This window comes from Oncorhynchus clarkii, chromosome 20 (genome assembly GCF_045791955.1).
Source record: "Oncorhynchus clarkii lewisi isolate Uvic-CL-2024 chromosome 20, UVic_Ocla_1.0, whole genome shotgun sequence".
NCBI classification, from domain to species: Eukaryota; Metazoa; Chordata; class Actinopteri; order Salmoniformes; family Salmonidae; genus Oncorhynchus; species Oncorhynchus clarkii.
The window spans coordinates 81024141-81043008 of record NC_092166.1 but is presented as its reverse complement, the minus strand read 5'-3'; the positions used below and the strand labels follow the sequence as shown (position 1 = coordinate 81043008).

General features: G+C 42.4%; 2 protein-coding genes across 2 annotated transcripts in view; one reads left to right on the top strand and one right to left on the bottom strand.

Moving 5' to 3' along the window:
- The window catches only part of LOC139375725 (protein HID1-like), a 30730-nt gene extending 28289 nt beyond the window's left edge, over positions 1–2441 (top strand). The window contains exon 20 of the mRNA XM_071117539.1: positions 1816–2441. Within this exon, the coding sequence (XP_070973640.1) occupies positions 1816–1879 (64 nt within the window). The 3' untranslated portion in view covers positions 1880–2441. The remainder of the gene's footprint in view (positions 1–1815) is intronic.
- A 1931-nt stretch (positions 2442–4372) lies between these two features.
- LOC139375724 (proton channel OTOP3-like) lies at positions 4373–17700 on the bottom strand. The gene is made up of 8 exons (XM_071117537.1): positions 17413–17700; positions 17094–17241; positions 11130–11266; positions 10857–10915; positions 10408–10547; positions 5405–6100; positions 4966–5105; positions 4373–4739 (listed from the first exon to the last, which is right to left on the bottom strand). The coding sequence occupies exons 1-8, from the start codon at positions 17698–17700 to the stop codon at positions 4569–4571; spliced, it is 1779 nt and encodes a 592-aa protein (XP_070973638.1). The 3' UTR covers positions 4373–4568.
- Between the last annotated feature and the right edge of the window lie 1168 nt (positions 17701–18868).

Here is an 18868-nt window from a genome sequence, read left to right as displayed (position 1 = left end):
CGATGAAACACACGCTCTGTTATAGTCACAGCCGTGATTTAACCAGTTTTAGAAACTTCAGAGTGTTTTCTATCCACACATACTAATCATATGCATATACTATATTCCTGGCATGAGTAGCAGGACGCTGAAATGTTGCGCGATTTTTAACAGAATGTTCGAAAAAGGAGGGGGTAGACTTAAGTATCAAAAATACATGTCATTTCTCAAATATACTTAACTATCGAAAGTAAAAATCCCTTCTATTAAGCAAAGCAGGCGGCACCATTTTCTTGTTTTAAAAATGTATGGATCGCCAGGGGCACACGCCAACACTCAGACAGAATTTACAAACAATGCATGTGTGTTTAGTGAGTCCTCCAGATCAGAGGCAGAAGAGATGACCAATGTGTTCTCTTGATAAGTGTGTGAATTGGACCATTGTCCGGTCCTGCTGAGCATTGAAAATGTAAGGAGTATTTTTGTCTGTCAGGGAAAATGTATGGAGTAGAAAGTACATGTATTTTCTTTAGGAATGTATTGAAGTAAAAGTAGTCAAAATATAAATAGTTAAGTACAGATACCCCTACAAAAACTACTACAGTAGTACTTTCAAGTATTTTTACTTAAGAACTTGAAGAGTTGAAAAGACCTAATCCGTATACAGAATGAATAAGACAAGCCACTATAGAGTTCAGACCGAGTTAACACATATTTAGGAGTAATTAATTAGAGGAGTGGGGTGTTCTTGAAAGCAGGATTATTAAATTGGTCAGCTGATTTTGATAAATATAACTTGATATTCTGGTTAATTTAAGAAAGCTACCGTTGTATTGATTGTTATACATTATCATTATATTTCTTAACATGAAGTTATTTCACTCAATTTTAGTCATCTGGCTAACTTATTGATCCAGCTTTCTGGAACAGGCCCCCAGCCAGATCTAGGAACCAGGCCCCCAGCCAGATCTAGGAACCAGGCCCCCAGCCAGATCTAGGAACCAGGCCCCCAGCCAGGTTTAGGAACCAGGCCCCCAGCCAGGTTTAGGAACCAGGCCCCCAGCCAGGTTTAGGAACCAGACCCCCAGCCAGGTCTAGGAACCAGGCCCCCAGCCAGATCTAGGAACCAGGCCCCCAGCCAGGTTTAGGAACCAGGCCCCCAGCCAGATCTAGGAACCAGGCCCCCAGCCAGATCTAGGAACCAGGCCCCCAGCCAGGTTTAGGAACCAGGCCCCCAGCCAGGTTTAGGAACCAGGCCCCCAGCCAGGTTTAGGAACCAGGCCCCCAGCCAGGTTTAGGAACCAGGCCCCCAGCCAGGTCTAGGAACCAGGCCCCCAGCCAGGTATAGGAACCAGGCCCCCAGCCAGATCTAGGAACCAGGGCCCAGCCAGGTCTAGGAACCAGGCCCCCAGCCAGGTATAGGAACCAGGCCCCCAGCCAGGTCTAGGAACCAGGCCCCCAGCCAGGTCTAGGAACCAGGCCCCCAGCCAGGTATAGGAACCAGGCCCCCAGCCAGATCTAGGAACCAGGCCCCCAGCCAGATCTAGGAACCAGGCCCCCAGCCAGATCTAGGAACCAGGCCCCCAGCCAGATCTAGGAACCAGGCCCCCAGCCAGGTCTAGGAACCAGGCCCCCAGCCAGGTCTAGGAACCAGGCCCCCAGCCAGGTCTAGGAACCAGGCCCCCAGCCAGGTCTAGGAACCAGGCCCCCAGCTTGTGGTCAGCCACACCAACTAGCCGAGTCGCTTAGTCCATGAAGCACAGACAGGTGGTTGTTGTCATGGTCACTCAAATCCAATCTGATCTTTATTAACAATGACTCTTGTTGTTACCGTAGTAACGTGGATCCCCCGATCTGGTATGACACTGACGTCAGACTGTTTGAGATTCAGAGGATCTAAGTGGAGCTGGTGAACAGGTCTCTATGACTGCGGCCCAAATGGTACCCTATCCTGTTCATAGTGCACCACTTTTGACGAGCTCTATGGGCCCCTGTAAAAAGTAGTGCACTACATAGGGGGTAGAGCGCCATTTGGGAAGCAGACAACGTCTCTCGGGAATGGCTGGTTCGCCCTCAGGAACCACCAACCGCAATCTCACCAACTGCCATCTTCAAACCTGAACAGAAGTGTGGAAGAGGAGGATGAAGATTTTCACCAGACACACCTGTTCTAGAAAACAGGAATTTACAGTGTTTTTTGTTTTCTCTGTTTTGTTTCTTGCGAAGTGCCAACCCGTAGAACATCATGTAACAAACCACTGTCACAAAACCACTTTTCCTACAAGCTGTCTGCTACTACAACTGCCAGAAGGTCTGCCATGTTAACCCTCTTCTAGTCATGATTTGGCAGCTTTCCATGGGTATATTCCTTTATTAATTTGATGTGTATTTTTTTTTTGCCAAACAAACATGTATACACTACTGTATGTACACTTCCGTTCAAAAGTTTGGGGTCACTTAGAAATGTCCTTGTTTTTGAAAGAAAATCACATTTTTTTGTCCATTAAAATAACATCAGATTGATCAGAAATACAGTGTAGACATTGTTAATGTTGTAAATTACTATTGTAGCTGGAAACGGCTGACTTAATGAAATATCTACATAGGCCAATTATCAGCAACCAACACTCCTGTGTTGCAATAGCACGTTGTGTTACCTAATCCAAGTTTATCATTTTAAAAGGCTAGTTGATCATTAGAAAACCATTTTTCAATTATGTTAGCACAGCTGAAGACTGTTGTTCTGATTAAAGAAGCAATAAAACTGGCCTTTAGACTAGTTGAGTATCTGGAGCATCAGCATTTGTGGGTTCGATTACAGGCTCAAAAAGACCAGAAACAAATAACTTTCTTCTGAAATTCATCAGTCTTCTTGTTCTGCGAAATGGAAGTCATTCCATGAGAGAAATTGCCAAGAAACTAAAGATCTCGTACAACGCTGTGTACTACTCCCTTCATAGAACAGCACCATCTGGCAATTTCTCGCATGGAATAGCCTTCATTTCTCAGAACAGGAATAGACTGACTCAGAACTGGAATTTCAGAAGAAAGTTATTTGTTTCTGGCCATTTTGAGCCTGTAATCGAACCCACAAATGCTGATGCTCCAGATACTCAACTAGTCTAAAGGCCAGTTTTATTGCTTCTTTAATCAGAACAACAGTCTTCAGCTGTGCTAACATAATTGAAAAATGGTTTTCTAATTATCAACTAGCCTTTTAAAATGATAAACTTGGATTAGGTAACACAACGTGCCATTGCAACACAGGAGTGTTGGTTGCTGATAATTGGCCTATGTAGATATTTCATTAAATCAGCCGTTTCCAGCTACAATAGTAATTTACAACATTAACAATGTCTACACTGTATTTCTGATCAATCTAATGTTATTTTAATGGACAAAAAAAATTGATTTTCTTTCAAAAACAAGGACATTTCTAAGTGACCCCAAACTTTTATACAATAGTGTATATGTTACTAAGATTGTTTAAATGTTTTAGATGAAGATTTATTGTACTTATTATTTTCAGTTTCTATTCTTGAAATGCTTTTATGGAAAGTAACATTTTTTGGTATCCCTTTTATCACAGTAAAGCTCCTTTTCATTTTGGAAGAGTGTGAAATAGAGACTGACTGAGACAGACTAGAGAGAGACCTGGGGACTGACCGGGACCTCTGTGAACCGACTGACTGTGACCTGGGGACTGACCGGGACCTCTGTGAACCGACTGACTGAGACAGACTAGAGAGAGACCTGGGGACTGACCGGGACCTCTGTGAACCGACTGACTGAGACAGACTAGAGAGAGACCTGGGGACTGACCGGGACCTCTGTGAGCTGACTGACTGAGACCTGGAGACTGACCGGGACCTCTGTGAGCTGACTGACTGAGACCTGGGGACTGACCGGAACCTCTGTGAGCTGACTGACTGAGACCTGGGGACTGACCGGGACCTCTGTGAGCTGACTGACTGAGACAGACTAGAGAGAGACCTGGGGACTGACCGGGACCTCTGTGAGCTGACTGACTGAGACCTGGAGACTGACCGGGACCTCTGTGACCTGGGGACTGACCGGGACCTCTGTGAGCTGACTGACTGAGACCTGGGGACTGACCGGGACCTCTGTGAGCTGACTGACTGAGACAAGAAGTGATATCTCTGGAATGTATGTATTGGCTTTTGAACTGCAGGCAAATGCTGTTGTTTTCTGTGTCTGATTTCATAATGTCAATATTTTCAAAGTACTGGAAACATATCACATGTAATAAATAATGTATTATGAATCAAAGTACACATGTTTTTAATGTCAACAGAGAAATGTTTACATGTCTCATCTTTACAGAAATGTGATATTTAGCTGGTAGTCAGTCGGCACAATATTTCACCCAAGGATATGAAAAGGTGGAGGGAGCTCATTGTGGCCTTATGTCCCAGAGGGGAGCAGATCGTCAGTGTTGTGGTTCCTATCCCTCAGGCAGTGATGAGGGGCTCCATCAGGGCCCCCCTGTAGAAGACTCCCAGAGGCTGAACCAGGTTAACCAGGATAAACCAGGCAGAGAAGAGAACAGGGGAGGAGAGGATAGGAGCTCAGCCAGTGATGAGGAGCTCCATCAGGGCCCCCACAGAGTGCATCCTGTAGAAGACTCCCAGAGGCTGAACCAGGTTGACCAGGACAAACCAGGCAGAGAAGCCAAAGAACTGCTTCCCCAGGCCGTTCTCAAACTGGGGGTGGGCTCCAAACGCTGGGATCATCCAGAGCTGAGGAGACGGGAGAGAGAAAATATTAGGGGACGAATTTAAATGACATTATATTGGAAAAGGGACAGGGTGTGAATACTAGACTGATCCTAGATCTGTATGTTCTCCAAGGACAAAGCATAGGAGTAGGCAAACAAGCACCAACAGATCTGCCACCAGGCTAGGTAAATATTGTGTAACATGATTATTACAAGATCACAGATGTAATATCCTTGGCGTTACTCACCATGATATTGGAGAGTATGAGGAAGGCACAGATCTCCTGTGTGACTCTTTTGTACCAGGTCTGTTGTCCTTCCTTGACTTGGCAAACAGGTGGTGCTGTCACTGCCTTTCCCCTCTCCAATAGAGACATCGCTCCTCCTACTTTATTCCTGTCATTTGTATTCTCCATGGTCTTCCTCTTCTGATTTGGGACATGAGGGGTCACATTGTCAATGTATTACTATAGATAAAAGTGTAACTATACTTCTGATTTGTAACGATACAGTATGGTGCTATCTAAGCGCACAAAAAGTTATGACGTAAAGATGGCTGGATGAATACATATGTTCTCTTATATTTTAAATAAAGCAATTTAGTAGGAAAATCAGCTTTGGCCAGAAGGAATTGGAGTTGTCAACATTACTTGAACCATGAAATTGAAGAAGGAGAAGAAGAGTGACTTGCCATGAATATGTTGATCCGCTCCTTTCCTTTACCCTTGGTGAGGGCCAGGTTGGGGTTTCGGTGGAGGCCATCAATGATGAAGACATTCTGCAGCAGGAGCTCCAACAGGCTGAGGAGGGAGTAGGAAAGATCCAGGCTTCCCAGTGGTCCGCTAGGCCCCACAGCCAGAGCGGCCACCAGAGAGAAATAGGACAGGGCAAGCTGGCCCAGGGCTGCCCCAACCAGGAGGGCCACATCCAGGCTACGCGTGGGGTTATGTCCCCTCTCATCCGCCCTCCTCTCCAGCTTATGGACCAACAGGCCAGCCAGGGAGCAGAGGGACATGATGGGCATCACAGCTAGATGGTAGCAGTAGAATATCAGAAAGGCAGTGTGCCGGTGCTGGCCTCGGTTCACCCAAACTTGATACAGGATGAACACAACCACCCCAGCTATAAGGACCAGACCCCCGAACAACGGCCCGAATAGGATCCCACCTTCGTGGACGATGCGTAGGGTAATCCTCTGGGCATGGTGGGGTATTGACCCAGGGCTCATACGCCTGCCCACGTTCTTCCACATCACATAAAGCATGCAGCCTGCCATCAGGTAGTACTCCATGTTGAAGGGATATAGGACTTCATAACCCTTCCTGAAGAATAGGCACACTGTGTCTGCACTGCACTGGCATAACGTTGCATTTCTCAGCCCTGCTGAAAGGAAATCAGACCGGTTGGTGAATAATTTCTTCATAGTATACAATAGTAATATTAGATATTGTTAGCATCTTTATAATTCAGTTGTAGGTCCTCCAAATTGTCTGACTAGTGGGCAAGCACAGTTTACCTACTTTCATTGTGATAAAATGTACATAAATGTGTTTTAGTTGTGTAAGGATTGTCATGACGTTGCCCTCTTTGGGTACAGCAAGCCAATCCCCCTCTCTCTGTCTCCTACACTCAGGCTGTTGCGACCTCAGGTCGTAAATTCCTGGAGGAGATTATCTCCTCATGGCCACAGTATATAGAGAGAGGGAGTTTTCATAGAGAGAACAAAGGAATTTCTTCCACCTCACAGAACTTGAGGTCCGAACAACATTTATGTTCTGGAGAAGGTATAAAAGATCGGTGAAGATTCCAGCTACGAACTGGTCCTTTTGGTACAATTTTGTGAAACTCATGGGAGACAATAAGGCCACATTACCATAACGCTGTTTATACAATAGCCTCAGATATGAGGCTTACGTCTAATTGTTGTACAGGATGAATGAGGAAAGATGAAACTATTTGTGAAATTATGGGATGCTATGTAATGATGTAATGTGAGAGAATTGTATTTCTGTGTAAAGTTTCACTTAAGTCACAGGCACGCCTCCATGAGCACAGTTAGGACCTGGCTTCATGAGACAGCCTTTTTCTGCTCTTCAGAATAAAACCCCCACCTTGAGAATTTCTCAACAGACCATGTTTCTCTCAATTACGAGAGGACAAAGGTTGCAGACCAGCTTACCTCGATAAAGAGAGGGCCAAGGATTGCTGAATCTTTTAACCATCCCGTGGTTAAACTCTTAGACCACATATGTCAGAGTCAAGGCCCGCGGGCCACATCCGGCCCGCAAGAAGGTTTTTTACGGCCCCTGGGATGATCTTGATTTATTATTAGAACCGGCCCGCAGCAAGCCGGCAGCCCGCAGATCTTTTACACGCACCAATACTACATTTCCCACAATGCAAAGGTGACGCACCGAGCAGTAGGCTGCTTCATTTCAATATTTATTGGCACAGCAGTCGTCAGCATCACAGTAAAATTAACTTTCAGATACCCATCAGAAATGGCAAAACGGAAGGTGGATACTGAGAACCGGGGGTTTCAAACAAGGTGGGAGTCGGAGTATATGTTCACGAAGGTAGCTGGAAAACCTGTGTGTCTTCTGTGTGGAGAAAGTGTGGCGGTACTGAAAGAGTATAATCTGAGACGACATTATGAAACGAAACACGCGGACAAAAACAAGAATATGGACATGGAACAAAGGCTACAAAAGGCAGAGGAATTAAAACGAGGCCTCAAATCTCGACAGGCTCTGTTCAAAAAAGCCAAATCACAAGGCCAGGCTGCTGTCAAGGCCAGTTTTATTTTGGCAGAAGAGATCGCTAAATCAGCCCGGCCATTTACGGAGGGGGATTTCATCAAAAACTGCATGATTAAAGTTTGTGACGAAGTTTGCCCAGAAAAAAGGCAACTCTTTTTAAATGTGAGTCTGAGCAGAAACACCATTGCCGAGAGAGTAGACCAGTTGTCCATCAATCTAAAAGAGCAGCTTGTGAAAAAGGGAAAAGATTTTATTGCATATTCCTTGGCTGTGGATGAGAGCACCGACATTTCTGACATTGCCCAGTTGTCAATTTTCATCCGCGGAGTGGACTCCAACCTAAGCGTGACAGAGGAGTTTTTGGCTTTACGTCCTATGCATGGCACAACTACGGGGCATGATTTGTATGAAGAGGTGTCAAGATGTGTAAATGAGATGGAGCTGCCTTGGGAAAAACTCGTGGGTTTGACAACCGACGGAGCACCTGCGATGTGTGGACACAGGAGCGGACTGGTGGCGAAGATACGGGAAAAGATGCAAGAGGAAAACGCGACAGGTGAGCTGACAGCTTATCATTGTATCATACACCAGGAAGCGTTGTGCGGTAAAGCCTTGAAAATGGAGCATGTAATGAGCATCATCACGCGCACAGTTAACTTTATCAGAGCCAAAGGTTTGAATCACCGCCAGTTCAAGGCATTTCTGACGGAGTTAGAAACGGAGCATGGTGATTTGCCTTATCACACAGAGGTGCGATGGCTAAGCCAGGGAGGGAAAGGTGCTTCAAAGATGTTTCGAGCTTCGTGAGGAGATTTGTCTGTTCTTGGACAGCAAAGGGAAAGACACAACACAACTCCGAGACGAAATGTTTCTGTGTGAAATGGCTTTTCTGTGTGACTTTACGAGTCATCTGAATGCAATAAACTTGCAGCTGCAGGGTCGGGATCGTGTCATCTCTGATATGTACAGTACAGTGAAGGCATTTAAAACCAAACTGACTCTGTGGGAGACGCAGATGCGGAAAGAAAATTTGAGCCACTTTCCCAGCTGCCAGACCATGAAAGAGAAGCTCTCTACCAGTGCGTTCCCGAGCACACAGTTGGCTGATAAAATAGGTATGCTTGCCGCTGACTTTCGACGCCGATTTGCTGACTTTGAAGCACAAAAAAGCAGGTTGGAACTGCTCGGTAACCCATTTGCTGTTGACGTGGAAAGCTCACCACCAAACCTCCAAATGGAGTTGATTGACCTCCAATGCAATGATGCACTGAGGGCAAAATATGCGGCAGTGGGTGCTGCGGAGTTCGCCCGTTTCCTCCCCGGCACAATGCCCCAGCTGCGCATCCAGGCTGCTCAAACGTTGTCTATGTTTGGCAGCACATACCTGTGTGAACAACTGTTTTCTTTGATGAACCTGAACAAAACATCACACAGAAGTCGACTTACTGCTGAACACCTCCACTCAATTCTGAGGATTTCTTCAGCTCAGAGCCTTACCCCGAACATTGATGAACTTGTGGAAAAGATGGGACACCACCAAGTATCACCCTCAACCTCAAACAAGTGAACATTACTGTGCAATCACATATTTAGAGTTTTTACTCAGTTCAAGTTTAAAAGTTAAAATTTAATATTTGTTTTCACTGCATGTTACTTCTCCTTAAACAAAGTGTTGTTTTTGATTAATAGATTTTTGCACTTTATTTTTTTGTATTTCAATCCAATTATATTTTAAAAATATTTCAGTTGAGTGGATGATAGAAAATTGCTATTATTGTTTTTTCTTTGAAGTAAATTTAGCCCACTTTTGCTAAAATAGAAAATATAGTCTACTGATGGTGCCTTGAATACCGGTTTCTTTCATTTAATGTTCATGTTATGGGGATATTTATATAAAGGAAATTTGTCTTTTGTGTCTGTTGAAAATTAAAGATTACTGACAGAGCCATAAGAAAATATTGCTTTATTTATCTGATCATATTGTAATATATTTGTTAGGTTTTCAGTAGGTTCAATTAGGTTCACTAGACTATATGCGTCATTTAAATTTTTTTCAATGAACATTCGAACAGTCCGGCCCTCGTCTTGTAGCTGATTTTTTTATTTGGCCCTCCGTCCATTTGACTTTGACACCCCTGTCTTAGACCATCGATACCGACAGAATAAGAACAAGTCTTTGATATTAATTACTAGTCTGCAGCTAGGAATTCTGTATCATTGAACGTGAAGACCGACAACCGCCAAAACATCTATTCTACAACGACATGAATGAATGTCACACTGAACTATCCATCTAACCACGACGGATAGAGGACGGACAGACTGACTCAACAGAGATTCAGACAACACACTGAGCGTAAATATATATATTGATTGCAATTATTCCCGAATGAGTGAGCGTTCATGTGCAAAGGATTAGCATTTCAATTGTTATAATTATCAACTGTGTGTTGTCTTATCTCAGTCGACCCTCACTTCCCTTTTGTACACCAAGCCGCGATGCCGGTTTATCCCACTAGGGAAACTCCGTTATCATTTCCTTGTAACTATCTACTGTTTATGCATTTCTGTGAATTACTTAGTAAATAAATTATTTTAAGACAATTTATGTATGGATGACTCATAGTGAAGACTGGGTTCGTGCAGATAACCAACAATTTGAGACGTTTGGAATGAGACTAACGTGAGGTAAAGAAGAATTCATTAATCAGAAGACTAATTGATCAGATATTAAAATATCTGAAAAGTTGTATTAGGAAAATTATAACTTTATAATCTGAATATTTTCCTTGTTGTCCCGACTTCCTAGTTAATTACAGTTACATGATTAATCAGTTTAATTGCGTAACAATAATTACAGAGAGTTGTTTGATAAATAAGTCTTCAGTTTAATGATGCCAAAGACACAACAGGATGTACTACGGTATATACCTGAGTCAGAGCTATCTGCGCTGCCATACGTGGCGCGGCCATCCTCCTTCTCCATCTCTATCTCCAGATGAACTGTGTCTTCTGTCACCGCATTCAGCCACAGCAACAGATCTGCGCTCAGAGTAACCATCAGCCCAGACCTGGCGTGGGAGCATAAACACACACACATATCACAGTTCAAATGTATTACATAACAATATGAAATTAGATGTATGGATGATTCACTCTGAAATACATACATAAATTGCATAACAATAAGCTACAAAAAACACATAAAATCACACAATAAGCAACAAAGTGGTTCAACCGTTCACAAACACCAGCAATCCCATTATTACCTGTTTGCTTTGTAATGTCCCTATTGGTTCCTTTAGTCAATGCAAATACCATAGATCTCTCCAATAACAAGAAGGTAAATGTTTTTGTAAATGAAATTGAGAGGCATGCACCTGGTAATGATCTTGTGCTTGTGAATACAGTCTTTGGAGTGAGCCCAGAGCAAATAGGTCTACAAAAAGACATTCATTCAAATGTTAAGGAAATGACATTGTCCAAGTCAATACCAGTTTAGAATATAGGTTCAATACAGGTCTCTATTACCAAAGAGATATGACTAGCCTGCTTTAAATAAAGGTTCAATCAAATGAAAATGCATTAAAAATATTTTAAACATTTTGGAAAATGAAATTGAGTCCAAACAAAAGCCAGTGATTGATGACTACCTGTAGGCCAAGAAAGGGAGCCTCGATGAAGGGGGCAAGGACTTTAGCAACCGGCTTACACTCCTTCATCGTGACATAGTAACCCATCTTGAAGAGATGCATCAGGAGACTGAAGGCGGCAAACAGCATCAGGACCACTGACATGGCAGGGAGTCAGGGGTCAACCAGAAACAGAAGTTTTAGTTTAGGTTGTGTCCCACATCCTATTCCCTATGTATGTGTCCCACATGCTATCCTATTCCCTATGTAGGGCACTCCTTTTGACGAGAGCCCTTTGGGAACAGGGTGCCATTTGAGATGTCTTTCAATAAAGCATTTAAAATAATGCATAGATATCTGATAGAATGACTAACTACAAACTGTCACAATATAGAAACCACCCTCATTGAAATGATTGTCCCTTTTGAATTACAATGACCCAACCTGCATTAAATCACTATAAAGCATTTAGGGACGGATTATGTAAATTAGTGCAGGTACAACATTCTGGTTCTGACTCCTAACCAAGGCAACCAATCATCAGGGATAGATGTGATGCTACTGGAGCTCATGCAAGTCTTTCTGGGATGACAGACAATATATACATAACATTAGATGTTTTAAAAAATATATATTTTATAAACAATACAAAGCATACACATTCAAACAACTACATCACACCTGCCCAGGCCCACTAGCACACACCCCCATCACTCTCCGTCACGTTGGTATAAATGGGTCGGGAGATCGGTGCAGGAATGTGTAATAGTGTTTTTTTTTTTATTAAATTTTTTTGCGTGCTGAATAAAGGCACGGGGATGCAGACCAAACAAACACGATACACGATACAAAAACAATCATTAACACGCAGGACGAGACCCGTAATCATCTGCTCAATCCACAATGGCACGAAAGCCAAAACACACAGCACAGGTACTCACACTCACCAACGGACATTGTAACAATAATCCACAGGACAATGGTAAACCAAGGGCACACGTACAAATGACTAATCACTGGGAATCGGGGCCAGGTGTGTAATGAAAGTTCCGCAGGGATCCGTAACACACATGGCCTGAAACTGCACCATTTTGTTTCAATTTGTAGCCCAAGCATTTTCATTATTTAAATACGAAATCATTCGATTTTTCCATTGTGTTAATAATGGCGGATTGATTGATTTCCATGTTTTTAGTAAATGTTTTTGTCAAGATGAGAGATGAGAAGAGAATCATCCAACCCATCAGGTATCTCACTATACCCCATACACCATGTCTTGAAATATGCAGACAGATGGATTAAAAGTGAGTTCACAGTATAATACTTCTCACAGCCAATTTTCTAGCTCCGCCCAGAACTTCCGGACTTTATAGCATTCCCAGGAAGCAAGGATTATTGAGTCATTATTCTTTTTGACTCTGTACATTAGTTTGTACTGAATTAAGCATACATTTTTGTTATCTGTAATTTCGTTAGTTATGTTCCAACTTTACCTCCATCTTGTGCCAACATCAGTTCTTTTTAAGTCTTGGTACCAATAGTTTATATTATTTTCTAAGAGATTGTCAGTTGGATAGGCTCTCTGCAAGGTTCTGTATATATTATCTATCATGTGAACATCATTTTCTACATCATTCCCTCAAAGTTGCTTTGATGTCCAAAAGATTTCAAATCAACATTTCGTGATATGTAACTTTTAAGTTGCATGTATTTGAAACTATCTACACTTGTTAATTATGTAATGGAAATACATGTATTTCCTGTTACCAAGTCATTTATAGTTTCGATGCCTTTAGTTTTCCATGTGGATAAATTTATAGGGGATTTCTGAAAAGTTAACCAAGGATTGTTCCATAAGGTTGTGTTCTAAGGAAGTGATATTGGTTCTTGTAGAATACGTTTCATTTTCTTCCATTTTGTTTTTTAACCTTCTCCCCAGTCTGAGGTCCTGAGGACTCTGGGCAGATTTCATCAAGGATCTCTCTGTACTTTGCTCCGTTAATCTTTCCTTCGATCCAAACTAATTTCCCAGTCCCTGACGCTGAAAAACATCCCCACAGGCCTTCATGCGCGTTTTACTGAGGAGTGGCTTTCATCTGGCCACTCTTCCATAAAGGTCTGATTGGTGGAGTGCTGCTTAGATGGTTGTCCTTCTGGAAGGTTCTCCCATCTCCACAGAGGAACTCTGGAGCTCTTTCAGAGTGAACATCGGGTTCTTGGTTACCTCCCTGACCAAGGCCCTTCTCCCTCGATTGCTCAGTTTGGGCGGGCGGCCAGCTCTAGGAAGAGTCTTGGTGGTTCCAAACTTCTTCCATTTAAGAATGATGGAGGCCACTGTGTTCTTGGGGACCTTTAATGCTTCAGAAATGTTTTGGTACTCTTCCCCAGATCTTTGCCTCGACACAAATCTCTCTTGGAGCTCTACATATGAATTCTTCAACCTCATTGCTTGGTTTTTGCATTGACATACACTGTCAACCGTGGGACCTTATATAGACAGGTGTGTGCCTTTCTAAATCATGTCCAATCAATTGAATTTAACACGGGTGGACTCTAATCAAGTTGTAGAAACATCTCAAGGATGATCAATGAAAACAGGATGTACCTGAGCACAATGTCTCTTAGTCTCTTAGGAAAGGGTCTGAATACTCATGTAAATAAAGTATTTCTGTTTTTAATTTTGAATATATTTGCAAAAATGATTAAAAACCTGTTTTCACTTTGTCATTATGGGGTATTGTGATGTCATTATGGGGTATGGTGATGTCATTATGGGGTACTGTGATGTCATTATGGGGTATTCTGTGATGTCATTATGGGGTATTCTGTGTAGATTGGTGAGGGGAAAACATGTATTTGATCAATTGTAGAATAAAGCTGTAACGTAACAAAATGTGGAAAAAGTCAAGGGGTCTGAATAATTTCCCGAAAGTACTGTATGTACTGGGGATGAGCAGGCACATCTTCACTATGTACCCATTGTTCCTCTTTACTGATTCTGGGGATGAGCAGGCACATCTTCACTATGTACCCATTGTTCCTCTTTACTGATTCTGGGATGAGCAGGCACATCTTCACTATGTACCCATTGTTCCTCTTTACTGATTCTGAGGATGAGCAGGCACATCTTCACTATGTACCCATTGTTCCTCTTTACTGATTCTGGGATGAGCAGGCACATCTTCACTATGTACCCATTGTTCCTCTTTACTGTATATAACTACATCTGGCAAGTAAAAGTCCTGGGTGGCAAGTTGATACAATTCCAAGTCTGGAAGGTTAAAAAGAACCTCAGACCTACAGTAGGTTGATGTAAAACGTTCCTTTTTATTATATGCGTTTTAGTTGGCCCCCATAAAGTTTGCTATGACTGGGAATCCACTGGGATTCTCTGCCTCTAACCCTATTACAGGGGCTGAGTCACTGGCTTTACTGGGGCTCTCTCTTGCCGTCCCTGGAGGGGGTGCGTCACCTGAGTGGGTTGATGTGGTCATCCTGTCTGGGTTGGCGCCCCCCCCCCCCCTGGGTTGTGCCGTGGCGGAGGTCTTTGTGGGCTATACTCAGCCTTGTCTCAGGATGGTAAGTTGGTGGTTGAAGATATCCCTCTAGTGGTGTGGGGGCTGTGCTTTGGCAAAGTGGGTGGGGTTATATCCTTCCTGTTTGGCCCTGTCCGGGGGTGTCCTCGGAGTGGGCCACAGTGTCTCCTGACCCCTCCTGTCTCAGCCTCCAGTATTTATGCTGCAGTAGTTTATGTGTCGGGGGGCTAGGGTCAGTTTGTTATATCTGGAGTACTTCTCCTGTCCTATTCGGTGTCCTGTGTGAATCTAAGTGTGCGTTCTCTAATTCTCTCCTTCTCTCTTTCTCTCTCTCGGAGGACCTGAGCCCTAGGACCATGCCCCAGGACTACCTGACATGATGACTCCTTGCTGTCCCCAGTCCACCTGGCTGTGCTGCTGCTCCAGTTTCAACTGTTCTGCCTTATTATTATTCGACCATGCTGGTCATTTATGAACATTTGAACATCTTGGCCATGTTCTGTTATAATCTCCACCCGGCACAGCCAGAAGAGGACTGGCCATCCCACACATGCTCTCTCTAATTCTCTCTTTCTTTCTCTCACTCGGAGGACCTGAGCCCTAGGACCATGCCCCAGGAATACCTGACATGATGACTCCTTGCTGTCCCCAGTCCACCTGGCTGTGCTGCTGCTCCAGTTTCAACTGTTCTGCCTTATTATTATTCGACCATGCTGGTCATTTATGAACATTTGAACATCTTGGCCATGTTTTGTTATAATCTCCACCCGGCACAGCCAGAAGAGGACTGGCCACCCCACATAGCCTGGTTCCTCTCTAGGTTTCTTCCTAGGTTTTGGCCTTTCTAGGGAGTTTTTCCTAGCCACCGTGCTTCTACACCTGCATTGCTTGCTGTTTGGGGTTTTAGGCTGGGTTTCTGTACAGCACTTTGAGATATCAGCTGATGTACGAAGGGCTATATAAATAAATTTGATTTGATTTGATTTGAATATATTCTTCAGTGGAGTAATTGGTATTTCTGAAAATAAATACAAAAACTTTGGCAGCCATTCTAAAGAGTTGTATTCTACCTGTAAGATTTATGAGGTAGATTATAAAATGTAATTAGATCTGCTTTCATATTGATGAGTAATGGAATAAAGTTATCTTTATATACAGTGCCTTGCGAAAGTATTCGGCCCCCTTGAACTTTGCGACCTTTTGCCACATTTCAGGCTTCAAACATAAAGATAAAACTGTATTTTTTTGTGAAGAATCAACAACAAGTGGGACACAATCATGAAGTGGAACGACATTTATTGGATATTTCAAACGTTTTTAACAAATCAAAAACTGAAAAATTGGGCGTAATATCCTCCAAGTGTCCTGTAAATCATTTGTGGAGGTTTTTTCAGCCTCTTTATAGGCTTCCTAAAATGGCCTTTTTTATATTCTACATCTGTCAACCTTATTGAATGTATAGTTTAAATGTATAGGTTATAAAAGCATAATTTAAATGTATCATTTATAAATGTATAATGTATATGTATAAATGTATAATTTATAAATGTATGTTTTAAAAATGTACAATTTAAATTTATAATTTATAAATGCATAATTTATAAATGTATAATGTATATGTATAATTTATAAATGTATAATTTAAAAATGTATAATTTATAAATGTATAATTTATAAATGTGTAATTTAAATGTATAATTTAAATGTATAATTTATAAATGTATAATTTATAAATGCACAATTTAAATGTATAATTTATAAATGCATAATTTATACATGTATAATGTATATTTTTAATTTATAAATTAAAACATTTATAATTTATAAATTTATAATTTATAAATATATAATTTAAATGTATAATTTAAACATAGAAATCATAAATGTATAATTTTAGTCACCTGCTAAAATAATAGTTCTGGTCTGGATTTGATCTCATATAATTTGAATTGTATCTATATCTTTTTTTATGCGGTAGGATGAACATTCCAAACCTCCTGCCCTTACAGCTTGGAGGCGTCCGCATGGTCCTAAAGCACATCCACCGTCCCCAGGAAAAGTTGCACCCCTGCAGTATATAGCTGCAATTTCCCCCTGTTTCTTATTCAAATAAATACCACATAAGTAGCCTATAAGGCATAATCCATGACATGTGTTTCTATCTGTCTATTCAAACCCTAAATTAACAATAAGTACCATAAATATAACTTAAAGTTTAGAGTTTTAAGTTTTATGAGTTGTATGTACAGGATACAGTTGGTATACGCCGTCCAATTAAATACTTTCTTGCAGGTTCCTTCGCGACAATGCAGCAACAAATAGAAATGATAAAAGACAAGAATACGAACACAAAGTAAAATGACTCAATAGAACAGAGTAAACATTTTGTCATAAGTATAATACAAATAGGTACAATTTATAGTCCAAATAATAATCCAAGAGTGCCTACCTGTGACTGTGATTCCCCCAGCATGGTGGTCTTTATGTGGGCATATCCCAGGTTTCTTCCTGGCCCAGAGTAGGTACCACAGCATCCAGGCCAGGCTGAGGCACATCAGCAGCAACATGAAGATCTGGGGCTCCTGGTGCCTGAGGCCCTGAGGGATGAAGTCTCAGTTAAGGGACCACACATGCGAAGAGGAATGCTCAAGCTGAAATGTACAGTATGCCCGTGCACAGACTATTAGGACATGTTGCTATGAGTTCTTTAGAGAGAATTAAAACAAAGCTTAATTGCACATTTTATCCTTGTTTCATATTTTTTGAACCTGAGGGTTGAAGGCCTTGCCAGCTACCAGAGCTGCCCCAAGGAGGACAACGTTGAGGCCCAGGAGCCCGGAGAGCAGCCGTCTCCCACTGGGGGCCCACACCAGGACTGGGTCTGGGTGCGTATGGTTTCCGGATCCCTCCTCTTCCTCCTCCTCCTCCTCCTCCTCAGCCTGGCACTGACTTTCAGGGACCATGGTGTCAGCTGTCGCTGTGGTACCAGACTCCTGGCATTGACTTCCGGGGACAATGGTGTCAGCTGTCGCTGAGGTACCATTCTCTGAATCCATACTTACTGACTTTAATTAGTCTGACTCCTTTTACTTTCACTAAATCCACTCTGCAGCTCCTTTTTCAACCTCTCTCTCTCTCTCTCTCTCTCTCTCTCTCTCTCTCTCTCTCTCTTGCTCTGTCGGTCTCTCTCTCTCTCTCTCTCTCTCTCTCTTGCTCTGTCGGTCTCTCTCTCTCTCCCTCTCTTGCTCTGTCGGTCTCTCTCTCTCTCCCTCTCTTGCTCTCCTTGTATCTCTCTTTAATCCATTCCGTATCCAGCAGTCTCTCTTGTTCTTTCCCTCTCCCTCATAATTCAAATCTAATGAGCGTTAGGAAGCTGGACCTACCCAGTAAGAGCGTGTATTTAAATGCAGGTGAAAAACCTAACCTGCACTCCCATTGGTAGTCCCACAGTTGTGTAGATGTGGCGGAATCCTATATGTGGGACTAATCATGCCACGCCTTTAATAAAATAAATAGTCTTCTGTTAGTCTGTGTACCAAATGGCAGCATATTCCCTTTATAGTGCACTACTTTTACCATGGCCCTATAGGGCTCTGGTCAAAAGTAGTGCACTATATAGGGAATATGGTGCCATTTGGGACACAAGCAATAAATCTCAGTTGACTTATGTTGCACGTTGACCTTAGTGTTTTCATTGTTCAAATAAACCATGAATGAATGCTTAAAGGCAGCTGTGCAGTGGGTGGATGTCACCATTAATCACTCTTGTAGTGTTCATTTTTTTTATTGTTTATTTCACTTTTGTTTATTATCTATTTCACTTGCTTTGGCAATGTAAACATGTGTTTCCTGTGCCAATAAAGCCCCTTAAATTGAAATTTGAGAGAGAGAGAGAAAAGAGAGAGAGTGTGTGTGTATATGTGTGTGTGTGTGTATATGTGTGTGTGTGTGTGTGTGTGTGTATGTATGTGTGTGTATGTGTGTATGTGTGTGTGTGTGTGTGTGTGTGTGTGTGTGTGTGTGTGTGTGTATGTGCGTTTGTGTGTGTGTGTGTGTGTGTGTGTGTGTGTGTGTGTGTGTGTGTGTGTGTGTCTCAGCACAACAGGGCAGGAACCATTGAAGAAGCAAGAAGAGACGGAACAAAAGTAAATTGTTCCTTTTATAATCGTTTGTATTTCAAATCAGTTGTTGACCAATCACAGACCAAATCTGAGCAACACGGCC